The sequence below is a fragment of the Monodelphis domestica genome, chromosome 3, assembly GCF_027887165.1.
Source record: "Monodelphis domestica isolate mMonDom1 chromosome 3, mMonDom1.pri, whole genome shotgun sequence".
NCBI classification, from domain to species: Eukaryota; Metazoa; Chordata; class Mammalia; order Didelphimorphia; family Didelphidae; genus Monodelphis; species Monodelphis domestica.
This window is the reverse complement of record NC_077229.1, coordinates 188,944,012-188,971,959: the sequence shown is the minus strand read 5'-3', so window position 1 is coordinate 188,971,959 and position 27,948 is coordinate 188,944,012. Positions and strand designations below refer to the sequence as shown.

General features: G+C 37.3%; 1 protein-coding gene and 1 long non-coding RNA gene across 2 annotated transcripts in view; one reads left to right on the top strand and one right to left on the bottom strand.

Annotated features, from left to right (window-relative positions):
* Positions 1 to 27,948, top strand: part of ATP6V0D2 (ATPase H+ transporting V0 subunit d2) — a 41,453-nt gene that overhangs the window by 13,108 nt on the left and 397 nt on the right. Inside the window, exons 2-7 of the mRNA XM_001378881.4 lie at positions 2,430 to 2,601; positions 13,336 to 13,514; positions 17,505 to 17,584; positions 20,075 to 20,152; positions 26,162 to 26,338; positions 27,767 to 27,844. Of these exons, the coding sequence (XP_001378918.2) occupies positions 2,430 to 2,601; positions 13,336 to 13,514; positions 17,505 to 17,584; positions 20,075 to 20,152; positions 26,162 to 26,338; positions 27,767 to 27,844 (764 nt within the window). The remainder of the gene's footprint in view (positions 1 to 2,429; positions 2,602 to 13,335; positions 13,515 to 17,504; positions 17,585 to 20,074; positions 20,153 to 26,161; positions 26,339 to 27,766; positions 27,845 to 27,948) is intronic.
* LOC130458356 (uncharacterized) lies at positions 2,597 to 27,906 on the bottom strand. The gene is made up of 3 exons (XR_008917586.1): positions 27,672 to 27,906; positions 24,701 to 24,807; positions 2,597 to 3,919 (listed from the first exon to the last, which is right to left on the bottom strand). It is a non-coding gene; the product is annotated as an uncharacterized LOC130458356 (long non-coding RNA).

The following is a 27,948-nucleotide window of genomic DNA, read 5'->3' as shown; positions in this document are numbered from 1 at the left end:
CAATGAGGAAGAGAAGAGACCAAAGGTGCCCATTATTGCTTCCCCGTGAGCCACACATGTATGCTACAGGAAGGAGAATGAACACTGTCTTGACTGCATACTAATAGCAAAGAACAAACATTTTGGGCAGTAAATTGTCCTTGAAAGTAGAAAACTGAACTTGACACCTTCTACTATGCCAGCTATTCTTTGCCACTTACAGTATTATAGGTCTATAATTGTCTGTAGGCTTGGAGATACTGAGCTCCCAGATTTCCCTGGCAGCTGGACGGTGCTGAAGTTATACAACCTCAAATAGCACCAGCAACTGTATATCAGAGAAGAAAAGTAATGTGACACAGTTTACCATCATTTGCAACATTGGGTAGCAATGGCCCTTTGTGCTGAGAACACAAACACAGACTATCAAAATATAAATCCAAACTACCATTGGTAAAAGCCAAACTCAACATGCCATACTATCTTTTTAATTTACTTAATTAAATGGATATTCTCATATATCCTAAGGTCAGACAATGCTAATGAATAAAAATATATTTTAGACTTTGTGAAATTGTGCCTTTTCCCCAGGCCTCTGCTGTTGCACATAGTGAAATTGCAGATGATAGTTCACTTAAGTTCTAGATGCCATGTTTGGTGACAAAAAACAATTTCTCAGAAGAAATGAATTTTCTTTTCTTTTCTTTAAATTCTGACCTTCCAAAAGGGCTAGGCAACAGGGGTTAAGTGACTTACCCAGGGTCACACAATTAGGAAGTATCTGAGAACAAATTTGAACTCAGTACCTCCCCTCTCTAAGTCTAGCTTTCAATCTACTATGCTATCTAGTGGCCCTCAGAAAAAAAGAATTTTCCAGTTTAAATCTCAGATTTTATTTTATACATCCTTCCTAGATGGTTTGGTAGTTTGGGACTTATTATAAGGAAAATACTTGCATCAAGTTCAAATTCTGCCTTAGGCACTTAATGTGACTGGGCAAATCATCTTTCTCAGCTTCAGTTTCATCATCTATAAAATGGTAAAGATAAATAGAACCTAGCTCTTAGGGTTGTTGGGAGGATCAAATGAGATAACCTATGTAAGGAGTTGTGCAAACTTTAGAGTATTACCTAAATGCTAATTATTATTTTCATCAAGTTATGGAGGTAGCTTTGAGATCTCACCGACTGTGGCAGTGAAATAGAAAGTCTAAGTCTTCATGACCCCATTTGGAGTTTTCTTGGCAGAAACACTAGAGTGGTTTGCCATTTCCCTCTCCAGCTCATTTTACAGATGAGGAAACTGAGGCAAACAGGGTTAAGTGACTTGCCCAGATAACTTTGTTATCTCTACTGAAGGTCTCTGGGTTTGGATTTGTTTTTGTTTTTAAGAAAATGCATTTGAACTTAAAGTCAGATGCTAAAAACATTTGAAATCCCTTTTTGTAAGCTTCTCCAGTGAATAACAGCCATTAGCAGTTCCTTCTCAGCACAACATAACCCAATGTCTACCTCTGTCCCTGGACGTGGGTTTAGTGAATGGAGACTTGGGTACACTCCCAAAGCAATGTGATGGTTCAGAAATTGGGATGATTTGTCTGAACTCAAGTTGCGGCCTCTTGGTTTATACAGTGTTTCTTTATTCCTTTCTTTTACAGTTGTGGTTCCATGGAACTTCTCATTCCTCTTCAGCTGACTAAACTCTTTTTTACTGTATCAGTTAATTGTTTTCCAACTACTAATAGAATAAAGGCAGTTTTCCTTAAGACTTGGAGTCTACCTGGACAATAGCTGTATTTAAAACAATTCCAAATATCCAGCTAGAACTGAGAAAAACTCTAGTGTTTAAAATATCTGGACATTTAATGTTTGGATAAATAATCAAAATCTTTACTTTTGGTTCACATGACAAACTACATTATAGGAATATAATCTCATTGCATAGACATAGAACAAGAGAAAATGGAGATCTTTGGTATATGAATAACACGTAGAGATAGGCTAATGTTATAAGTTTCCTTTCTAAGGTTACTTTTCATCTACTCTGTATATATCTTGTATATACATAGTTATTTTCTCATTTGAATATAAGATTCTTGAAGACATGGACTGTTTTTGCATTTCTAGCCCAAAACAGTGTGTGCCAAAACTGGCATAGAGTAATTACTGAATAAATGCTTTTTTAAATAAAAAATAATTCATAAATAAATAAATGATTTTTTAAAACCTTTGCCTTCTATACATATCAATTCTGTCCAAAGTAACATGGCTTTGTAGTGTCTGAGTGAACCCAGGTCCTCTGGACTCCAGGCCTGGTATTTATCCATTTGACTGCTTATAATAATTGATTAGATGCATATGCATAGTTTAAGTAAAATCAAAATGTAAAGGATCAATTTTGCTTATGAACTCCAGGGACTAACACAAATTCAATCTTGGGTTTTGTTTCAGATCTGAAAATTCACCTTCAGACTACAGATTATGGCAACTTTTTGAATGAAGAAACTGTCCCACTCACAGTTTCTACTATTGACAATAAAATGAGGAAAAAATTATGCAGAGATTTTGAGCATTTCAGAAACAACTCCCTGGAACCACTCAGCACATTTTTCACCTATATGACGTAAGTGAAAATTTAGATCTAGGTAGATCTTTGGCTGTCATAAATTATTAAACCTTGTTGTCTTACTAGTCCCTCATGGTTGATTAAAAAGCAAAAAATCAGAGTAAGTCCTTTTATCTTTTTCACTGTTTATAAATATTAACATATATTAGAGGCAACCTAATTTAGCAGAAGAAATTCTGTATTTAAAGTCCTGTTCATAATACAACTTACTAGTTTCCTCATCTGTAAAATGGAGATATTGGTACTACCACACTTAACTTATAAGCTCCCTGGGATCAGAGACAGTTTCATGTTTATCATGATACCTAGATGGTATATAACACATATGAGACACTTAATTAAAATTTGTAGGATGTATAAAAAGCACTTGTCGTAAGAAATAACCATAAGAGCTAGAAGTTACTTATTCCCATTTTATAGATGGGAAAACCAAGACTGATAAGTTAAGTGACTTCCCCCAGTGTCTGAAATAGAATTCAAACTCAGGGCTTCCTGACTACAATACTCTCACAACTGTATTATCTAGATGCCTCAGAAAGAGCTTACATGAATTGTTTGCCATTGTTACTTAGACTTTTAGTAAAGATTATCATGTAGGGGGTGCAGCTGGGTGTCTCAGTGGATTGAGAACCAGGCCTAGAGATGGGAAGTCTTAGGTTCAAATCTATCATCAGACACTTTCTAGCTGTGTGACCCTGGGCAAGTCACTTAACCCCCATTGCCTAGCCCTTACCATTCTTCTGCCTTGGAACTAATACACAATATTGATTCCAAGATGGAAGGTATGGGTTTAAAAAAAAAGAGATTATGATGTATTATATCTAAATGAGACTCCCCTACTCCCCAAGCTACCACAACCATAAGTATTTTAAAATATTTGGTATTCCATTTGAATTCATTTATTTAGTCCATTTAGAACATTATTCCTTGGTTATAATAATCACATTATTTCCCTCCCTCCCCTCCACCCATTCTTCCCACAACCAATATGCAATTTCATTGGGTATTACTTGTGTCCTTGATCAGAATCTATTTCTATGTTGTTGTTTACACTACGATGTTCATTTAGAGTCTACATCCCCAACCATATCCCTTCGACCCATGTATTCAAGCAATTGTTTTTCTTTGGTGTTTTTACTCCCACCGTGTTTCCTCTGGATATGGATAGTGGTTTTCCTCATAGGTTCCTCCAAGTTATTCAGAGTCACTGCATTGCCACTAATGGAGAAGTCCATTACATTCGATTGTACCACAGTGTATCAGTCTCTGTGTACAGTGTTTTCCTGGTTCTGCTCCTCTCATTCTGCATCAATTCCTGGAGGATACAAAATAATTTTTAACATTCATTAAAAAAATTTTTTGACTTCCAAATTCTCACCCTCCATTTCTCCCTACCCTTCCTCCCTCCTTGAGACAATAAGCAATCTAATATAGATTTACATGTGCAGTCATATAAAAGAAATGTTTTCCATATTAGTCATCTTGTGGAAAAGATGAAGAAGGAAGAGGAGGAGGAGGAGGAGGGACACAGAGAGAATTTAGCATGTTTCGGTTTGCATTGATAATCTTTCAGTTCTTTCTCTGGAGACAGATGACATTTTTCATCGTGAGACTGGAATTGTCTTGAATCTCTGCATTGCTGAGCATAACTAGTTCGTTCACAACTGTTCATTAAAAGAATTACTATTAATATGTACAAAGTTCTTCTGGCTCTCCTCATTTTACTTTGCATCAATTCATATGTCTTTCCAGGTTTTCCAAAATCATTGTTATTCATTTCTTATAGCATAATAGTATTCCATTACAATAATTTACCATAATTTGTTCAGCCATTCCCCAACTGATGATCTATTTCCAATTCTTTGCTACTATCAAAAGAGCTGCAATATTTAGGTAAATATAGGTACCCCTTTTAGTGATATTGCTAGATCAAAGGGTGTGATTGGTTTTAGATCCTTGTGGGCATAGAACAACCATAAAAGTTTTTTTTTTTAATTTAAAGATATTTTCCCAATTACATGCAATAACAATTTTCCACATTCATTTTCTGAGATTATAAGATCCATATTGTTTCCTTCTCTGCCTTCCCTCCATTCTCTCAGAGATGGTAAGTAATTTGATCTGGATTATACATGTATTATCATGTAAAACATGCTCCCATATGTAATAATCAAGGGAATTGAACAGTATTGAAGAGGTACAGGGGATAAGGAATGGTTGGTAACAGGGATTGGAGGAGGTGAAAGGACAGAGAGACTCTGGAGAGCTGGAGAGGTAAAATGGAGAAATACCCTCTGTGGCTGAGAGGCTTTCTTTGAAATTCTCTCACACTCAACCCACAAGAGAGGTATCCTGGTATGGTTAGGTTAAGGATGACAGGACCAGTGTCCTTGAGATAACTTTTGGAGACTAATGGAGATTACTTAGCAAGGCTTGACCAGTAGTTGAACCCCAGGAGTTCTCCTTGTCTGGCAAACAGACTGTTACCGTTGGCTTTCTCTGTTTCATCTAGGCTAATGGCTATCTTAGCCACCAGTCTCTTGTTCTTTGTTATCTCTTCAGTATGAATCTGACTGTGATTTTCTATTTCTCAAGTAGTTTAATAATTTTAGTAAATCAAGAAAGGGGAGAGGTTTGAGGGAAGAGGAGACCCTACTGAGTTTCTAATTTTCTTCAGCTGAGCCAAGATGGCTCAGCTTTAACTTATCTATCTTCTTCTTAGCTAATCAATGTCTCTCTCCTACCTTAACAAGTGGCAAGTGTCCTTCTTAGTAAAGTCAAGGGATGGAAAGGACCTTCAGGGTGACCACCTTAAGTTAAGGGATCAGCCCCTTCTCAGCAGCTGTTGTTGTTTGTTCTTCCTCAAATTCAAACATACAGAAACCTTCTTTTCCTTCTGAGTAAGGGAAATGGAGGCAAGGCTTTTCCACAGGTTGGGATCTAGAGCTCCAGGTCTTTGCTCCACACTTAGTCAAGTTCAGAGGGAAAAGACCTTTCAGTTAGCAGTTTTTGCCACAATCCTCTTCTCTCACTCCAACTGTCACTACCCCCTCCTGATGTAATATTTATAGTTGAAAATGGGTGGGATATGAAAAACAGGGGATACTGAAGGTTTTGAAACAGGGAATATGGCTGCCAGTGAGGTAAAAGGAGAGAGATTCCCCCTGCCTAAAGGCTATTTTTGAGAAATGGGGTTCCCGAGAGATAGGCCACTTATGATAGCCTGAGGGGATATCTTCTCTATCAATTGATGTTGCAGACACCTCAGAGCAGGTAAGCATGGACCCTCTTGAGGGACAAGCCTCCCCTCCCCGACTTAGTCACCCAGCAGGGGTCCAATGAGGACTGTTTATAATTGACTGTCTGTCCTGAGGTTAAGTTCCCTCTATGTCCCCTGAAATGACAGACCTCTTATCTGACTGCGATTATTTAAAAGAAGATAAATTTTAATAACAAGTTTGGATTGGGGAGGTATCAGGGAAAAGGGAAGAGGGATTTCCCTAGATGAGGTTTGAGTTTCTCTTAGCTCTTGAGCTAAGGTCAGGCCTCACAGGCTGGTGGAGGGTTTCTTTTATTCCTGTCTATGCTACTGCTAGCTTTCTTAAGTTCAAAGTCTTAACAGTAGACAGCAAGAAGAAGAAAGTTCTGACTTTCAGAACTGGTTCGACCTGTCTCTTTGGGCTGACACCCCTAAAGACCAACCTTACAGTCCAAACTACTTCCCTTAAGTCTGTTTGTCCAGTGAGCATGATCATAGGGATCCAGGTAGAGCACACAGTTGGTAAATTCATGAATAGAGGCGCTTCTATCCAGAGACAGGGAGAGAGGTTCCTTCCAGTTCCAGGGCCAGGAAGAGAGAGCAAGTCACAAGACCAACTGCCACCCCCAGTTGCCCCTTCCCCCACCAACTGTCAGTCTTGTCAATATCTTCTCTCTAACATTATAACTGCTGTTGGTTCTAACTCAGTGGCAGAAAGTCCAGAACTTGTTTTAGTTTCTCTTTAGTTTCCCTTTCCACACCAATCACATTCCAACCAACATGTCTGCTCCACTACAGTGGGCAGAAATGCAAAAGCTTGATTCACAGTTTTCCTTTCCACACATATTGGTCATTGTTGTAAGAGAATATTTATATAAAACCAAAGTCCCCAAATAAAAATGTAAATGAGCTAATGTGGAAGTTAGTGTGATCTGATCTGCACCTGACTCCAACACTTATTCCTCTGGAAGTAGATTGCCCTTCAGAATTGTCCCTGATCATTGTATTGCTCAAAATAGCTAAGTCTTTCACAGTTGATCATCAAACAATATTGCTGTTACTGTATACAATGTTCTCTTGAGTAACTGTAAATTTTTAAAGAGTATCCTACTGTGTGAAGATTTCACGGTCCTTCATGAGCAATATGTATTCTAGTATGGGAGATATATTCATGTCAACACAATGAAGAGATATGAACATACATTCCAGGATTACTATCTATAATGTTTCTTTCATAACTGATACTTATGCCTGAGGATATTTCCCAGCTATCTTGATTGATAGCAATTGTTTTCTGATATTGTTGGCATTGGCCTTAAAAGGTGTCTCAAAAATTCTTGTTGGTATTGTGGAAAATGACCTTATCCTTGGATATTAGTTAGACAAAGATTTCCCATTATATTGTTGGTATTCCAAATATTTGTAGATAATTTATAAACTTATTCTCAGGGCTTTCTGCCTTCTCCTTTTTTGTGTTTCTCTCAGCTGAGAACCTTGCCTTTTATTTAACTGAAAAGATTGCAGCTATTAGTCAAGAGTTCTCTCTTATTCTTCCTTATCTTGAATCACTCAGATGTCTTCTACAACTTTCTCCCCACCTCACAAGATAATTAAACCCTTCCCTTGCTAAGGAGAACCACAAATGACCCCATTTCATTCTTGTCTTCTCCAGCATATTATCCCCTTTGCCATACTCATTATCTGCCTTATACTCAATCTCTTCCTACCTATTTGTTTCCGTACTATCTATTGATATTCCCATGTCTCCTCCATCCCCCAAATCCTCCCTTGATCCATCTCTCTTTTCTAGCCATTACCTTATATTTCTTTCCCCTTTTGTGACTAAATTCCTCAAAGCTTTCTACAATTTAACATCTTTCCCTCCCTTTTTTTCACTCTCTTCTTAAATTTCATAATCTGTCTTCTGACCTCATCATTCAACTGAAATTCCTTTTTACAAAGCTATCAGTGATCTCTTAATCACCAAATCTATGACTTTTCTTCAATACTCATCCTTCTTCAGCTCTCCTGCAGTCTTTTACACTCTCAATCACCTTCTTCTGGTTACTCTCTTCTCTAGGCTTTCCTGACACTTCCCTTTCCTGATACTCCTACTATCTGACTATACTCCAAGGAGTCTTCTTTGCTAAATCTTTATCCAAGATGACTCTGTTCTGATTGCTCTAGAGATGCTAATGAATGGAGCCAAAATGAGCTGGCAGTTACCAAAGGAGTATAAAGAGCTCAAACCAAACTCAAAGAGGCAAATAGCACAATTAGACAAAAAGAAATTGAGGAAATAAAAAATCTAGCCACTCCTCAGTCATATAGACCCACAAGAAATGTAAGGGTAAAATTCCCAAGAGTATTAAGGATAAATTTAGGATTTAGACTGAATATAAATTTTTGTTGGTCTCCACAGATTTAAATTCTAAATCCCAATGAAATACTCAAGTCAGAACAGAATGTTATGGTGGTTTATTTACAATAGAAGGAAGAAATTAAAAATGAGAATGAGAGGAATGAGAATAAAACTGCTCTGCCTGGGCTGAGTCAGGCAGGAGTTCAGAGGCCTTGGTCAAGGGGCCTCTCCAGAAAGCCAAGGGAAAAGGGAGTCAGTCTTATCACTCATCACGTGACTATCTAAAGGAAGCAATCTGAGGAGCTCCTCCAGTCTCGAGTTCCAGGACCAACTCCAGCAAAGCTTTCTCTTCACAGGAAGTGACGTGAAATATAAAGGCAGTTCTTTACACACCTCCTGTGTCTCACATGTGCTAATGGTGGCTTAGGTTTAGGACAGCCCAGGGGGTCAGTCAGTTGTTTCTGATTTGTCACTTGCTAGCACATGCCGGTCATAGGCCTTCCCCCCTGACACTTAATCCTTAAGTGGGGGTGTATACATTTTTGGTTGCTAAAATTCTAAAGACTAAGCAGGGTGGAGCAAAACTAAAATTCACAGAAATTACACACAAAACAATCAAAGGGGAAATGTACCCAAATGTTTCCTGTGTGGGAAATTGTGACACAGTTTGTAACTGTTATTTAAAGGCACAATTAGGCCAAACGAACAACAAAAGGAGGTCGTGGAAAAGCAACATCATACAGCATAACAGCAACAATACACAAACAAATGTAAAATGTTGCAGTTGTAATTGCAAGAATTCATTGCAAGCACTAAGTTTAGAAACCATGGAGAAATTCATCCAACAAGAGGCAAAATCATGTTATTTGCAAGTAGTCTCAGGTCAATTGCCATACAATGCCAATTATGAAGCCAGGTGCATGGGGTAACATCAAAAGGGAATAAGGGAAAGAAAAATGTGAGAAATGGCAGGGGAAAAGACTGCATACAAATAGAATTTAGAGGTCCAAAAGCAAAAAAATAAAACTAAAGAGCAGATAAAAGAAGAACTCCAATTAAATAATGTAATGGAGATTAAAGAGAAGATTTTTGGAACAGTGGAACAAGATACAAAGAAAGGGAAAGGAACAGATCTGTCAACAGTCTGTAACACACAATGCTTAAACTTATTAGGACGTTATAACTTAAAAAGCAAAGAACACAAAAGATTAGATCCAACCAACAGTGAATTGCAACATTTCTCAGCCCAAGACAAAAAGTAACTTAGCAGAAAGGAAAGAATGTACTTCAGAAACAGAAAGTATAGAACAAATAATATTACTGTTCTAAAGATTCTAAACAAAATGCAACTAAATTAATTGAAGCACATAAACAAAAAACAGAATGGTCCAATGGGGAGGAAAATGCAATGAGAACATTAAAATTAGCAGACCTCCTGAGACAATGACACTGAAAGCAGGGATGATATTACAAAAGAACATACCAATGACATAATAGAAAAGTCAACCTTAAATCCTTATGTCAAAAAGTTCCAACCAATAGCAACTACACAAAGAAAAGCAAATTTAGACATTATTATAAAAGAGGAGATCGTCAATTAACAAAATATATACAAGCTTTACAAACAAGAATAGCAGAGTTGCACGAAATGAGCTTGATACAATAAACAGTACCCCTGAGTTATAATTTGCACAATATCAAACCAGGAGACAAAGTATACATAAAAAAATTAAATAGAAAATTGGGTATGGACATAAAATGGACTGGACCACATGAAATATTGCTTACTACCCCAACAGCTATAAAAATTGTAGGGAAAGACTCATGGTTTCATTGTTCCCACATAAAGCCAGAAAAATCCAGCATTACTGTAACAGAGATAGAAGAAGATAACTAGACAAATGATAGTACTGAGAAATGCAAACAAAATTTTTAACATAAAAAAATACACCACAAAGAAAGAATAGTGCTACCTAATGTTCGAGACAATGAGATCCCAGCAGTCAAGCATGCCACAGTGATAAGAAGACAAGTTTCCAGCCCAGAGGAAAAGATTTTAAAGCACCCCAGAGGAAAAGCATCAAGAAAAGCTGCTAGAGAGAAGAAACAAAGAGAAATAGCTGAAATGGACAGCTAAAACTTTGAACTTTGTAAATTGGTTTATACAAGAAGAGAACAGACAGAAAATGGAACTTATATATAAGACTGAGTGTGGCAAAAGCATAAAACAAAATTTCATATATTAGGAAATAGCATGCAACCCTACATAACTTGGAAGAAAGAAGAGAGCCATCAGTCAACATGAGAAGTGGAAATCTGAAGAAACTTGATAAGTATCCATTCAACACAACATATTAGACACAAAACACTAAATCACAAACTGAAATATAGTAGACCTTGTGTAAATAAATGAGTGTTTGAAATTGCATTCATGCAAAATGTAAATATGTATTTACTTCCATAAGGTTTGAGGCAAATAGAAAGATCAATAAGTATTTCTATTTGACTAACATCAGGATGCAGAAACAATGTGTAATATTGTATTATATGAAAACTCTGTAAATAATATATATACTGTAGGGTAGTAACACAGTGATAGGGTCTGTAAATATGTAACATAGCATGTATATATGTTGTACATAAGATTAGGTTATAGATTAGACTAGGGATTTAGAGAATAGTTATAATAAGTAGGAAATAGATTAGGAGTAAGTTAAGTTAAGCATAGCATAGACAGTTATACTTAGGAATAGACTTAAGCTACATTTGCAGATAGTAAACTCTTAATTGTTTAATGTAAAGCTGATGGTGAAATTGTGTTTAATGGAAATATATATAGATAAAATAGTTTGCAAATAATTATAGATAAATAAAATAGGAAAAATCTTAGTATTCGTTTAACTTAGCAAGAGTAAGTAGTATTAGCATTAAGATTCAAATTTCTTTGTAATGGTTTTATTCAAACATTTATTGTACTGAATTTATTGTAAAACCCCAAAACTACCCTTATCCAAAACTTTCCTGCAAAGAATTCCTTAGAGTAGACAAGGTTAGCATAGAATAGTGATAGAGTAATTGAGGGAAATTTATTATTTTTGGGGGGGATAGTTAGAAAGTAGATTTAGTAGCTTGATAAGTATAATAAAAATAAATGGCCTTGGGAAGATCACAACAAAAAAGGGGACGATTGTGGACAGGAAAACTGAATCAAGGTTTTGGCCTTTCTGCCACTGAGGTAGAACCAACAGCAATAGAAATGTTGGAGTGAAGATATTAACGATGATGACAGTTGGTGGGGGTAGGGGCAATTGGGAAAGTGACAGTCGCTCTCAAGGACACTCTCTTTCCTGGCCCTTAGACTGGAAGGAGCACTCTCTTCCTGTCTCTGGACAGAAATACCTCTATTCCTGGATTTTACCAACTGTTTGCTCTACCTGAATTCCTGTGATCCTGTCATCGAACAAAGGAATTTAAGGAGAGTGGTTTGAACTTAACATTGGTCTTTAGGGCACTAGCCTGAAGAGACAGGACCAATCAGCTCTGAAGATCAGAATCTTTTCTTCATCTTGCTGTCTTCTGCTAAAGACTTTGAACTTAAGAAAGCTAGCACAGATTAGCATAGACAGGAATAAAAGAAACCCTCCACAAGCCTGTGAGGCCTAGCCTCAGCTCAAAAGCTGAGAGAGACTCAAACCCAATCTGGGGGAAAGTTTAGGGCAATCCTTATTTCCCCCAACCCTGATATCCTCCCAATCCAAAGTTGTGATTAAATTCATCTTGAGTTAAATAACCCACAGTCACATAAGAGGAGAACTATCATTTCAGGGGCACATAGAGGAAGCAGAACCTAAGACAGCCATTCAACCATAAACAGTCCTTATAGGACCCTTGCCAGGCAACCTTGGGCTGGGGGGAGGCTTGTCCCTCAGGAGGGTCCATGCTTACCTGCTCTGGGGTATCTTCAACATCAATCAATAGAGAAGACATCCCCTCAGGCTATCATGGTTGGTCCACTTCTCGGGAACCCCATTTTTCACAAACAGCCTCTCAGCAGGGGGTATCTCTCTCCCTTTACCTCACCAGCATCCATATTCCCTCTATCCCTTCAACTCCTCCATTCCCTGTTACAAAACCTTCTTTATCCCCTGTTTCTCTTCAATCCTCAACATTTCCTTTAAATATTACAGAGAGAAGAAAGGAGGGCCTAGGTCAGAACCTTTTGTGTATTCCAGTTAGCTGTTTTCTTAATAATGATTCAACAAAGGAGATTACTATGGAGCTATCCAACAGTTAGGAAGAGAACCAAGAAAGAACAATATTGGGAAAACAAAAGAAAAAGTATCTTGAGGAGCAGCACAGAAAACAATTTCAAATGTTGCAAAGAAGTCAAGAAGTATGAGAACTGAGAAAAACAAAACAAAACACCAAATTGGCAATTAGAAAATCCTGGGTATCTTTGGAGAGAGCTGTTTCAATTGAATGATGAGATTGTAAGTAAAATTATAGATAATTTCAAAAGAGTGAAAGGAGAGAAAGAGAATGCAATATGTAAAGATTGCTTTTCCAAGGAGCTTGACTGAGAAAAATAAGGAGAAACATAGGACAAAAAATTGCAAAGATGATAGAGTCTCATGGGAGTTTTCAGGATACAAAGGAATTAGGTGTATTTTCAGGCAATAATAAAGGGAAACCAGTATATAGGGCAATATTAGAGATTATATCTATTTTCCTTTTAGATAATTATTCAGAAGTTTTGCTCAAATAAAACATTTGCTTCTTGTAACTTCCATCCAGTGCTCTTAGTTTTGCCTTCTGAGGCCCAACAGGACAGGGTAATCCTCTTCCCAGATTCAATCCTGGATTTCATTTGTCATGATTTTATTCATCAATCCTTCAAACACCTAAAGATACCCCTCCTGTGCCCCCTTTTCTTTTCCAGGCTGAACATGCTCATTTATTGGAGGTCCTTTACCATCATGGTTTCTCTCCTTGGAACTTTCTCCAGCTTATCAATGTCAATAAACAAAATTCTTTCAGGGATACTTTTATGGGTTTTTGGAAATCGTTGACATGCATATATTTAACATTTATTTTTACTTTCTAATTTAAGGTGCAGCTATATGATTGATAATGTGATACTGCTGATCAATGGTGTACTACAAAAGAAATCTGTCAAGGAAATTCTTCTTAAGTGTCATCCCCTGGGCAGGTTTATGGAAATGGAAGCTGTCAACATTGTAGAGACACCCTCAGATCTGTTCGATGCTGTTCTCGTTGAAACACCTTTGGGTATGAAAGTGTACATAATTCTTGATTTCTCTATAGATTTTTTCCAATAAATTCAAAGATTACATCATTGAGATCAATACCTTACCTTTTCATATTTGACTAGTTAATAAATTATACTGCATGGCTAATGACTTACTGAACTTTCCATTTTTAGGAAGGATTTTATATCACTGATTTCTTAACGGCTTTAATATATAGATTTTATGATATCTTTTTGCCAATAAAAGTCACCCACACAAATCAATTCATTTTAAGTATAGTTTATATATTAAGTATAAGTATTAACCTTTTCAAATGAGAACTTCCATGGCTTCTGAAAAATGACCTGAAATAATGTTTTTGTCAAGTTTTGCACTATATTGAAATTAATATTGCTCACAGCAGTTTTAATTAATTGAAAACTAAGAGGATTTTTTGGTAAATGTTATCCATTTAATATTTGTTAGGGAAAGTGAATAGTAGTAGTTTACTGTTAGGATCATTCATCAATATGGACTTCTATTACAGAAATTAAAAGATCAATTGCTATAACAGTTAATCGTCGCTTAATTTCATATTGTGTCATAGGTTGTTCCTTTAGTGGTCCATTCTTCCTCTGAATTAGACTCAAGAGTCTGGGAATCAAATGCACTCTTCAAGATCAAAGCCAGTTCAAGAGAGCTATGAGAGACTTACCTTCTGCCTTCCCCAAAGTACAAGATAGACAAACTGTAGTCTTGTTTTTATTTGTGCAATTGTCCACTATTAGCTTGAATACCTCTAGTGACAGAGAATCTATTCTCTCCAGAAAAAGCTCTTTCCACTTTGGGATAGATCTAATTATGGGCAAAGTTTTTCTTACATTAAACCCAAATCTATACCTTCTACTCATTGCTCCTATTTCTGCCCTCTGGGCCAAGCAGGATAAACTTAATCCCTTTTCCATTAGACAATTCTTCATATGCTTAAAGATAGCTACCCTCCATCAGTCATCTCTCTGGGCTAAACACTTCTAGTTTTAGTTCTAGTTCTAGTTTTAAACACCTCAGTTCATCCCATGTCATGTTCTCCAAACTTTTCATCATCCTAGTCACCCTATTTCTCATGTGACTAGAGACATGGATGGGACAGCTAGATGATGTTGTAAATAGAACCCACTCCAAGAGTCAGCAACTCATCTTCCTGAGTTTAAATCTGGTCTGGGACACTTACTGACTGTGTGACCCTGGGTAAGTCACTCAACCCTGTTTGCTTCTGTTCCTTATTTGTAAAATGAGCTGGAGAAGGAAAAGGCAAACCTCTCCAGTATCTTTGCTAAGAAAAACTTAAATGGGCTCATGAAGAGTCAGACATGACTAAAAGTGTCAAAAAACAACCCATTTTATAGATGGACGGGAAAAGGACTGACAAGTCTCTTAGGTGTTTATTGTCTTACCCTTAGAATATTTGAACTTTCCCCTGTCACAGCAGCCACAGTTGAGAAAAGACAGGCTATAAAGATAAGTCTTGAAATCTTTATTCTAGCCAGAGTAAGGCTAGAAATGAAAAAAAGAGGCACAGTTCATTTTCCCCCTCACCAAACTGTCCTCCCACCCACAGCTACTGTGCTCTTTGGTCTCAATAATCAATCAACAAAGTATTTCTTATTAGTTGTGTGACCCTGGGCAAGTCATTTAAAATTCCTTGCCTCAGTTTCCCCACATGTAAAATGAATGTAAAAATAGCAACTACCACCTTGGATTGTTGTGAAAATCAAATGAGTTAATTATAAAGCAAAATGCCTAGTACATAATAAGTACTATAGTACTATGGTGTTAGCTGCTTTTTAATTTTAACCCTTATCTTCCATCTTAGAATCATTGAGTTCTCCATCCCCTCTATCTTGGACTATTTTTTTAAAATCCTCCTTTCTTAAATCTCTCCTCACTCTAAACTCATCCTCCTCTCAACTGCCATTTTTCCTTTTTTTTTTTTAACCCTTACCTTCCATCTCAAAATCAATACTATATATTGGTTCCAAAGCCGAAGAGCAGTGAGGGCCAGGCAATGGGGGTTAAGGGACTTGCCCAGGATTACATAACTAGGAAGTGTCTGAGGCCAGATTTGAAGCCAGGATCTTCTGTCTCTGGGCCTGGCTCTCAATCCACTGAGATACTCAGCTGCCTCTCTGCTGGGAACTATTATCATTGAATTATTCCATACATTATTTTTAATTATACATATTCTTCTATAGTGATACAGAATATAAAGACTGGAATAGAGACTAAATTTGTGATTTCATTACTATAAAGAATTCCCATTCTCTAACAGAGGACCTTTCATTGCATTTTATAATCTTAGACATTGCCCAGGACAATGATAAATCATTGCCTGAGTTCAAATAGCCAGTATTTATCTGACTTGAACTTGTTTTCCAAGTTGTGAGGCCAGATCTCATCTGATCACGCCAGACTATAGTCTGCAAAGCATGTATCATATGTGAGAGTATAGGAAATATGACATTATTTCTGACCTCTAAGAGTCCATTGTGATTGAAGAGATAATCTTGGTGTTGAAAATTAAATAGTATTCAAAGAAAGTATAAATATCAAATGAGTACACAGACTATAAAGGTTGTAGAACTTCAGGAGAGAAGATCACTGTGGGCTGGTGTGATTAGGGAAAGCTTCATGGGAGAGAGAATAAGCATACATACTTATATATATGGAGAGAGAGAGGGAGGAAGGAAAGGAGGGAGAGAGAAAGGGAGAGGAGAGAGGGAGAGAGAGAAGGAGGGAGAGATGTGAGAGAGAGAGAGAGAAAGGGAGAGGAGAGACACGGAGAGAGAAGGAGGGATGGAGGGAGGAAATGATGGAGAGAGGGAGAGAGAGGAGAGAGAGAGAAGTTGGGAGAGGGAGGAAAGGAAGAAGAGATGTGAGAGGAAAAGAGAGAGAGAGAGAGAGAGAGAGAGAGAGAGAGAGAGAGAGAGAGAGAGAGAGAAAGGGATGGAGGTAGGAAATGAGGGAGGGAGAGAAGAAGGGAGAGGGAGAGGGAAAGGGAAAGAGAGCACTTACTCTGTCCCAAGCACTGTGCTGAGTACTCATTACAAATATCTCATTTGATCCTCAAAACAATACTATGAAGTATGTGCCATTGTATGCCCATTTTACAGTTGAGGAAAGTGAGGCATATTGAGATTAAGTGACACAAATTGTCAGTGTCTGAGGTCATATTTGAACTTGGGTCTTCTTGACTCTCTACTGCATCACTTATCTGCTTCATGGAGGAGATGGCATTTAATTAGGAATGGGTAGTATTTTGCAGGAGCAACATTGCATATTAGAACCAGCACTGAATAAGGAGTCAAGAGACTTTACAACTCTGGTTCTGCCAAAAGGTGTCGGAATCTACTCCTACCATTTCTCAGTCTCGTTTTCTTCATCTGTCAAATAAGAGAGTTGCAAGGAGGTGACCCCCACAATCCCTTAGGGCTCTGAAGACTGATTTTAAACTACTTACCTTCTGTCTTAGAATTAGTACAAATGTCAGTTCTAAGGCAGAAGAGCAGTAAGGGCTGGGATTCAGTGATTTGCCCATAGGCACAGAGCTAGGAAGTGTCTGAGATCAGATTTGAACCCAGCATCTCTCCTACCTAAGCCTGGCACACTGTACACCAATCCACCTAGCTGTCCCTTATTTATTAATTTATAACTATTGCTCTAGGAAAGTGGTAAAGTATTACAGGTGGAACTCAGCATGAGTAAAAGACCTACTCTCAGAATCACACGTCATGGAGATTAGACTCAGACACTAATTGTGTGATCCTGGGCAAGTCACTTAATCCCAACTATCTAAGCCTTGCCCTTCTGCCTTTAGAGTTGTTACTAAGACAGTAAGTAAAGATCTTTTTTTTTTTTTAAGTCAATGAGGTGTTTGGATAATACCAAGAGTGACAGTATCAGTCACATCTATAACTATGACCATGGTCAAGTATATAGCATGAATTAATTCTGTGATCATCTCTACTTTCAGCTCCTTTTTTTCAAGACTGCATGTCTGAAAATACCCTTACAGAAATGAATATTGAAATAATGCGTAATAAGCTTTACAAGGTAAGTACTTAAAAAAAATTAATCCTTACATTCTGTCTGAGAATTAGTACCAAGTATTTGTTCCGATGCAACTGAAGAGTGATAAGGGCTAGGCAATGAGGGTGAAGTGACTGGTCCTGGTTCACACAGGTAAGAAGTGTCAAGCCAAATTTTAAACCAGTTCCTCCCATCTCCAGTCCTGGCTCTCTCTCCACTGAGGCACTTAGCCACCCCATAAAATATTGTATTTTGGAGCAGAAAATGGTCAAAATTGGAGAACAAAAAAATGTTTTACAAGAAGTTACAGAGGGAAAAAGATACTATGACCCTAAGTCAATCTTTACAACTACATAGACCACACTCCATCATGCCACGATTTCATGGTATAAACCACAAATCCCATTTCAAGGCAAGGAGTATGGTGTTGACATAGGATTATGCTAGATTGCTGAGTGATTCAAATGAATCATATAACACGGTCTCTTTCTCCTTCAAAATAATTATCAGTTTGAATCACCTTGCTCAACTATTCACATAGTTTTCACTCGCTGAAGGGCTGGCAGTGCTGGAAATCCATGACTATCTATCTATCCTGAGCTTCCTTCAGACCTTGGCTGGTGCCATGTCCTCCAGGAAGTGCATGTTGACTCTACCCCCTCATTTATATGTATAAATATACATGCATACATTACAGCAATGCATATTTTCTCCCAATATATTATAAGTTCCTTTTGTTTTGGGCTTTGTATTTTAAGAGGGGCAGCATGATAGGTACATTGACTCTGAAGTCAGGAAGACTAGACCTTCATGTCCCACCTCTGACACATACTGGTTGTCTGACCTTAAGCAAGTCACTAAATCTGACTGCTAGGTAATGCCTTAATACCAAGTTGCAGGGCAGCTAGGTAGTGCAGTGGATAGGAGATTGGAGGATCTGAGTTCCAATCTGTTCTTAGACACTTCCTAGATTGGTGACCCTGGGCAAGTCACTTAGCCCTAGCTGCCTAACCTTGACACTCTTCAGTCTTAGAACTGATACTAAGACCGAAGTTAAAGGTTAAAAAAAAAGGCACAAAAAAGGTGCCAACTTTTTTATTGGTAGAGGGAGTTTCCTCATCTGAGAGTTCCCTGTACCAATGAAATTACAAGCTGAATTAAGAAATTAAGAATAGTTGTGGGGGCAGCTGGGTAGCCCAGTGTATTGAGAACCAGGCCTAGAGATGGAAGGTCCTAGGTTCAGATCTGACCTCGGGCACTTCCCAGCTGACATCTAGGCAATTCTTTAATACCAAGTTGCAGGGCAGAGAGGTAGTGGTGCAGGGGATAGGAGATTAGAGGATCTGAGTTCAAATCTGTTCTCAGACACTTTCCAGCTGTGTGACCCTGGGCAAGTCACTTAACCCCCATTGCCTAGCCCTTACCACTCTTCTGCCTTGGAACCAATACACGGTATTGATTCCAAGATGGAAGGTAAGGGTTAGAAAAAAAATAGCTTTTATTATAGGCTGAGCAAAAGACTTTTTGTCTTGCTCAGACCATAAGAATGATGGATCCCCCAGAACAATTCTGAGGAATTTATGAGAAAGAACGCTGTCCACATGCAGAAGAAGAACTGTGGGAGTCGAAACAGAAGAAAAACAATTCCTTGATGACATGGGTCAATGGGGACATGATTGGGCATGTAGATTCTAAATGATCACCCTGGTGTAAATATCAATAATATGGAAATAGTTCTTGAAAAATGACACATGTAAAACCAAGTGGAATTGTGTATCGGCTATGGGAGGGGGACGGGGAAAGAGGGAAGGTAGGGAAAGAATATGAATCTTGTAATCATGGAAAAATATTCTAAATTAACTCATTAAATGAAATTACCCCCCTCCCCACCAAAAGAATGATGGATCCCTCACATCACAACTTAACACACTCTCCAATATATACTTCAAAATACAGGAAGACATGCATTCAGTCCCTTGACTTTGTAGAAGTCTTATCATCTGCTTTTCCTCTAACAACTTTCCTCTCTCCAAAGATACTCAAAGGAAGCTTCACAGAGGCCATAGATCCCACTGAAATATTATAATTGTGATTAGAAACATTTTCCATTTGTGTCTGCCAGATAAATGCAAGACATTAGATATTATCAAAAGATAAATAAATCAACTTGTTCAGCTCCTATGGATCCTGCTGCAGAAGTGACTAATTTTCTTGGGGTAGCAAATGTTTACCCAGAGGGAGCTAGAATGACTCAAAACACTATAAAGCACTAAGTTGTGTGACATGGATGATGGGTGAAGATCAAACTTAGTTCTGCCTTCACTTTGCTGTTGCCCTCACTCACATTGTGTGTTTGTACTAAAAAAAAATTTTTTTATCAGAGTATAATCTATACAATATATCCCCAGGGGAAAAGGGTTTAATTTCCATTACAACATTTAGTAACTCCTAGAAAGTTGAGCACTCAACCTTTTTAAAGGAAAATATATTTATTTTATTGTTCTTTTTTTTAAGTCATACCTTGAGGCTTTCTACAAATTCTGCAAAGAACATGGTGATGTCACAGCAGAAGTGATGTGCCCTATTCTTGAGGTAAGAAAGAGGTTATTAAGAAACCAGGTGCCCAGTCATCTTTCAGTTATTTTAAAGGTTTTTCCTCTCCTGCTTCTCATCTAGGTGATTCCTTTTCCTATAATTATACTAAATTATTTAAGCCCCCACTAGAAATTTATTTGTGGGTAGAATTTGTAGGCAGAAGTGACTCCAATTTCAGGACTTGTCATTTCTGTTAAATTTCTCCTTGTTAATTTTGAATGATAATTCCTGCCCTTCAAAATATAATTCCTTATCCTGCCATTAATATGTGAGTTATACCAAGTACGTAACTGTCTTTAGGACCTTGGGCAAGCCACTCAATATCCCTGTTTCTCAAAGAACTCATCTGGAAAATGTGATTTATTACCCCCTATTTACTTCACAGTTGCTGTAAAGATTAAACATGATAATATATAAGAATGGCAAGTTGAAGATCTAATATTATTAATATTATTTCATAAACAGTTCAACTCAAACATGCTGTTTGATATTTAAAGCCCAACGTCACCTGGCCCCTTTCTATCTTTCCAGCCTTTTCATATTTTACATCCCTTACTAAATTCCATGATTCAGCTACATTGGTCTACACAATGTTCCTTAAGAACAAACACTCATGGAATAAAATAAAGATAAAATTTAACAACAACAACAAAAGAACAAACACTCAATTTCCCCTCTTTTCACAGGCTGTTCCCTATGTCTGGAACACTCTATTCTTTCACTTCTACATCCTGACCTCTCTGTCTTTCTTCAAGACTCAATCCAACTCGTAATTTTTTCTTCCTTACCTCTTCCCCACCCCAACCCATCAGAGCCTTAACTCTGAGATTATTTTTCATTTATGCGGCTTAAATTTTGAATTTTCCTAAGGTGTTACATGCTATCTCCCCATTATAATGTAAGTTTGCTAAAGATAGGGACTGGGATTTTGTCTTTCTTTGCATCTTTAGTACTTGACATGGTATCTAACATATAGAAAGGGGTTAATAAATGCTTGTTGACTATTGTTTATTTAAATAAAAAGCAAAAATGCAGGGTTGTTAACATGTCTAACTAGAAACAAATTAGTTGATGTGGCATCCAATAAACCGAATATGATACTAGTGTTAACACCAAACAAATTTTATATTATGAGTTCTCGCAATTGTAACTTCATTTGAAACAAGTGTTTTAATGTGTGAAGATAAGGTCAAGTTTATATTAGGCAAGTATCTTCAAGCATAATGTGTTATTTGCCCTCATATAACCTCTTTCCCACTGTTTGAATTGTCTATGTGATTTAAAAGGAAACCTAGTGATAAAACAAACACAAAGTTTGCGGAGGCGTGTTTATCTCCATCTGAGTATGTTGCTAACAATAAAAAGGCCAAGGTCATGGGGTAGACCTAGTTAGTTTTGTTTTGTTCTACAGCTATTTAGATCTCATCCTCTGCCTCCTAGTATATTATATGTGCCTGCCCTTAATTAGTCACTGGGGGTCTTGGCGTGAGAGCAGAGCTGTATCCACACAAATTGATAATGACCCCATGAAAATAACTGATTTCTAAGTCGGGAGCCTCCCGTCGCTCTAAAGTGAAGAACAGCTCATTGTTATTGCATAGCAGGACTCACATGGTCCAGCCACAGAATCATTTAGGTCTGTGGTTTTATTAAGTACCATTATTTCTAAGCGGAAGGATGCCTTTGGGAAAGAATAATATAAGCAGCTTCATTCAGGCTTGTGAGGGTGTCTATGGTACACCTAACCTCCCAGGGTGCCCATGATGAATTCAGTCTCTCTTCTTAGCACCATTGCATTTTAGAGTTTGAAAGAATGCTAGACATCATCCAGTGCAGAGACAACAACTGTGTGCCCAGCCTCCCAAATGCTGCCCAAACCAGATAAAAGTGTAATTTTTTTAACAATGAGATATTTAATGAAATAAATAAAAATGCAATATAGATAATGTCAGTTTGTGGTTTTCTAAATCAATATGAAGCCCCAGGGATTTGTTTCTATTTGAATTTGACACCATTGATCTAGTACATATACATCATTTACCCATCAACCTGCCTTAAATTTTTTTCTGAATTTCATCTCTATCTTAAACTCCCTATTATCTGTCCCCCTTCTTTATATTCCAAAGTTTCCCCAATAGAAGATCAGATTTGCTAACTGGAGTGGACTGTTCCAACCCATTGGAGTCCCCAAAGTAGAAGACTTCCAACTTGTAGGGTTTTCATGTTTCCATGATAGGTACCAACGAGCTGTTGCAGCAACCAAATTAATTTATTAATCAGCAGCCATGTCCATGGGTTAACCATTTTATCATGTACAAGGAGCTGTAGTAGACACTAAAGTTACAAAGTTAAAACCAGAAGCTCCTTTAAGGAACTTAGAATCTTACTTTTTAAAAAATATTTTTAATTTTTTTTTAAATAAATACTTACCTTCCATCTTGGAGTCCATACTGTGTATTGGCTCCAAGGCAGAAGAGTGGTAAGGGCTAGGCAATGGGGGTTAAGTGACTTGCCCAGGGTCACATAGCTGGGAGGTGTCAGGCTAGATTTGAACCTAGGACCTCCCATCTCTAGGACTGGTTCTCAATCCACTGTGCTACCCGGCTGCCCCCTAGAATCTTACTTTTATATAAAACCTATTATCAAGGCAGCTACTAATTGGTCCATCAGTGAACAATATGAGTCAGTTGCTTCTTATTTGTGGTATATAGTAAACTAAAATTTAAGAGAGTTTCAAAAGAGACTGAAAAATTATAAAATTTCAGAGGCCTCAGAAATTGTAAGAGTTAAATTAAATGTCCAATACTTCAAGTCTTATTTTTATAAAGTTTATTATCTGACAAAATAGAACCATGTGACTAAGTTTTCTACCTGCTCAAAGTGCCTGCTCCACCAAAAGGAAGGAAAAGTGGGCTAGACACTGAACTCCACCCATTTATCTTCAGTCTACATCAGCATATAAGGACAGGAAGTGAGTAGGCTCCTGGGAATTGTAGTTTTGCTGGGAATCATAGTTTGTTTTTTTAACCCTTACCTTCCATCTTGGAGTCAGTATTGTGTATTGGCTCCAAGGCAGAAGAGTAGTAAGGGCAAGGCAATGGGGGTCAAGTGACTTGCCCAGGGTCACACAGCTGGGAAGTGTCTGAGGTCAGATTTGAACCTAGGACCTCCTGTCTCTAGGTCTGGCTCTCAATCCACTGAGCTACCCAGCTGCCCCCGGAATCATAGTTTTTAGGGTAACCATTTCCAATCTCATACTAGTCTAATCCTTTTAGTTTACAGAAGAGAAGGAAGTTAAAGGCTAGAGATAGGAACTGATGGGAAATCAGTGGCAGAGCTAGGATTAGAACCCATATCTCCTGGGAATTAGTACAGGGTTCTTTTCCACTCTGCCAAAAGATAATATATTTAAATTTTATCTGAAAATTTATATTACATGGACAAATCTGTAGTGACAAAGAGAGTGGAAATAAATTTCTAATTATAATGGGGATGGGGGAAAAGACAGAGAGATCAGTGTTGAGAGCTGATAAAGTGAAGCATATCACCTGCATGCTGGTCCTCCCAACTCAGAGAAGTTTCCAAAGTTGCTTTGGAAAGAGAAGAGAATGGAATAAGCATTTTTAAAGTACTTACTAAGATCCAGGCACTATGCTAAGCACATTATAAAATATCTCATAATATTATCTCATCCCATTTTACAGTTGAGGAAACTGAGGTATATAGTTAATGACTTGCCCAAGGATCACATAGCTAGTATATATCTAAGTCTATTCATAATGTCTATGAACTTAGATTTTCCTGAGCATTCTATCCATTGTACCAACTTTCTACTTTGGTACAGAAAAAGGTTAAAGAAATTCAAAATAATAATAACTTACTATTATTTCAGTTAACATATATATAGTCCTTTAAGGTTTGCAAAGTGCTAAGATGATGTGGCTACATCTTAATCAGATGCAGTTCTTTAGAAAGGAATTTGATGCCCACATAAAAATCATCAGCATTTTAATTTACCATCCACAAAGTTCAATAGCAAGAGAAAGAAAAGGAAATTCTATTAAAATAATCATAGACAATGTAAAATATCTAGAAGTGTACTTAACCAAAACAAACCTAGCAACTATATGTGCACAATTACAAAACACTTTTCATATAAAATCACACCTAAGCAATTGGAAAAATATTAATTGCTCATGGATAGGCCAAGCCTATAAAATAAAAATAACAATTTACCTATTTAGTGCCAAGCCATTCAAACTATCCAATTTTTTTTAAACTAGGAAATAAAATTCATCTGGAAGAATAAAAACTTTAGAATATCAAGGAAATTAATGAAAAAACATAATGAAGGAAAGAGGCATAGTCCTACTGGATTTCAAATTATACAACAAAGGTATAATCATCAAAGCAATCTTGTACTGGCTAAGAAATAAAGTAGTGGATCAATGGAATAAGTTAGGAAAGCAACACATGGCAGTTAATGACAATAATAATCTAATGTTCAGTAAACCCAAAGATCCAAGTTATTGGGGTAGAACTTACCATTTGACAAAAAATACTGAGAAAACTGGAAAATAATATGGCAGAAACTAGGCAAAGACCAACATCTCACACCATACACCAAGAAAAAGTCAAAATGGATACATGATCTAGAAATAAAAGATAATACCATTAAAAAAAATTGGGAGAACACTAAAAAGTTTACCTGTCAGACTTATGGATAAGGGAAGAATTTATGACCAGACAAAACACAGAGAACATAATTAAAAATGAAATGAATAACTTTAATTGCATCAAACTAAAAAAGGTTTTATATAAACAAATCAATGCAACCTTGATAAGAATGGAAACAACAAATTGGGGTGGGGGGAATTTATAGCAAATGTCTCTGCAAAAGCTCAGTTTCTCAAATATACAGAGAACTGAGTCAAATTTACAAGAATACATAACGTTCCCCATTTGATCAAAGGATATGAACAAGCAGTTCTCAGATGAAGAAATAAAAACCATCTATTATCATATGAAAAAATGCTCCAAATAACTATTGATTAGGGAAATGCAAATTAAAACAACTCTGAGATTATTAGTTCACACCTATCAGATTAGCTAATATGACCAAAATGTTGGAGGGGATGTGGGAAAATTGGGACACTCGACTGGTTGAACTGTAAAATGATACAACCATTTTGGAGAGCAATATGAAACCAAATCCAAAAGGACAAAAAACTAAGCATATCCTTTGACATAGCAATACCAGTATTGGGTCCATATCCCAAAGAGATCAGAGTTAGGGGGAAAAGACCTAATTGTTCAAAAATATTTTTAGCAACTCTTTCTGTATTATCAGAATTGAAAATTGTGAGGGTGTTTATGAATTGGAGAATGGCTGGACAGGTTGTGGCATATGGTTGTAATGGCATATTATTGTACCATAAGAAAGGACAAATAGTATGGGTTCAGAAAAACCTGGAAAGACTTATATGAACTGGTGCAAAGTGAAGTGAGTAGAGACCCAGGAGAACACTATATAGTAACAGAAATATCTTATGTGGATCAACTGTGAAGGACTAAACTATTATTAGCAAAACAGAGTCCCAGACTGACCCTAAAGGACTCATGAATGAAAATGCAATCCACAGTCAAAGAAGGAACTGTTGGAATCTGACTGCAGATCAAAGTATGCCATCTTTCACTTTATTTTCTTCATGAGCTTTTTTTATTGTATATGTGTGATATGTGTCTTCTGTCACATGGGGAATATGGAAATATTTATTGCATAAAAGTCCTGGTATAACCTATATCAGTCTATTTACCACCTCAGGGAAAGGGGAGAGGGTGGTAGAGAACCTGAAATACAAAATACCAGAAAACAATTGTTAAATTTTTTTCTATATGTAATTGAAAATTACATTAATTAAAATTTAAAAATGAAATTGCCTCATTTTAATTTAGTATTTAGTAGATTATTAGCTCTGTCTCTAATCTTGTGTTTTTTAAATTCAGTTTGAGGCTGACAGACGTGCTTTTATCATCACCCTTAATTCCTTTGGCACGGAGTTGAGCAAACAAGATCGAGTAACACTGTACCCAACCTGTGGTAAACTATATCCAGAAGGATTGCGCCTACTATCCCAAGTAGAGGATTTTGAACAGATGAAGGTTGTGGCTGACCTTTATTCAGTAAGTGATGATGAACTTTTCTACCCTTATTGTCCCAAAGTGAGATGTATTATTCATTTTTTCTAACCCTTTACCTCTGCCTTAGAAGCAATACTAAGTGCTGCTTCCAAGGCATAAGAGCTAGGCAATTTGGGGTAAGTGACTTGCCCAAGGTCACAAAGTATCCAAGGTCAGATTTGAACCCAGGACCTCCTGTCTTCAGGCCTTGGCTCTCTATCTAGTGAGCCACCTAGCTGCCCCAAGGGATGCATCTTTCCTATTAATTGTTGTTTAAAAACATCCATATGGAATGGGAATGATGAACAGGTCATGAGGATGGTTGGCTAATGCATTTCCCCCTGTAGAAGAAGTTGGAGAGTCGATTCCCAAGTAGAGTGCAATGGAAGTTCCTTGGGGGGAATTTGGAGCAAGCAAAGACTTTCTGTAGTTCATTCAGACAGGTGTGCTTGCCATGGACTCCATTCCCAAACCTTCTAGTGGCTTACTACTCTCCTAGCCTTTCAGAGCTCATGAGTTCTTGGCCAGTTTCCTTTCTCTTTCACTTAAACTGAAAGAATGAATGCTGAAACCATATTCATAATAGTAGCCATGTCAGGCTTGTACGAGACTCAATCCTCACAGCTTTGTCTTTCTTCTTTCCCTGGAACTCCATCACATGGTAGGAAGTAAGACCAAGAGCCTTGACTATGGTTAATGCCCTCAGTCCCAACTACAGAACTGAACAAAAAGGTTCCTCTTCACCATATGGCTAGTGGACTGGAATTTCCATCTATGCTCTGAAGTCCATCCTTTGCATTCTCCCTAGGCTCTTGGTCATTCCTCTATAATGCACAAAACCCATTTGTCCTAAGCTAAGGACAATCACACGTTGATCTTTTTAGAGAAACCAACAATGGACAGAACTATTTCTGTTGTCTCTTAGTAGAATGTAAGAATCTACTAGACAGAGGTTATCATTACTTTATATTTATATTTCATTCCCTCCACAGTGTCTGGCCCAGAGTAACCAATTAAGAATATACATATAAAATATGTAGTGACATAAACAATAGAAAGAAATGACTAATTATAGCATTAAAAATAGACTGTTTATGAGTCGTTTGGTTAGGAACAGTGCCCAGCATCCAAACCATCTTTCCAAAGAACTGCTTTCACATATATTTCTACCCCAAAGCTAATGGTTCTTAACCAAGTGTGTATTTGATTGTCTATTTGATTGTTTCAAAAAAGAAAATTTCCCAACGGGTGGCCGAAATACTTGGGTTTATGTGGGTCTCATTGGTGTGGGTAGGCTCTCCACTAGAAACAAGTGCAGGACATATCTCTTCCTTACCTTCTCTCCTGCTTGATTTTTGCCCATAGCATTCCATAAAGCCTCCATGTACAATGCACTTGGAAGTACCAATGTTTCTGTTTGTTCCTTTTAAGGAGTACAAGCCATTGTTTGAAGCTGTAGGTGATGGCCTGGAAGGAAAGTCATTGGAAGATGTTTTTTATGAACATGAGGTAAGAGACTAATTCAAAAGTTACCCTCAACTAAGTTGGGACTTTCAAATATTAAACTATTAATTTTACTTTCTCAGCATTATACTCTTTGGATCTCATTACAC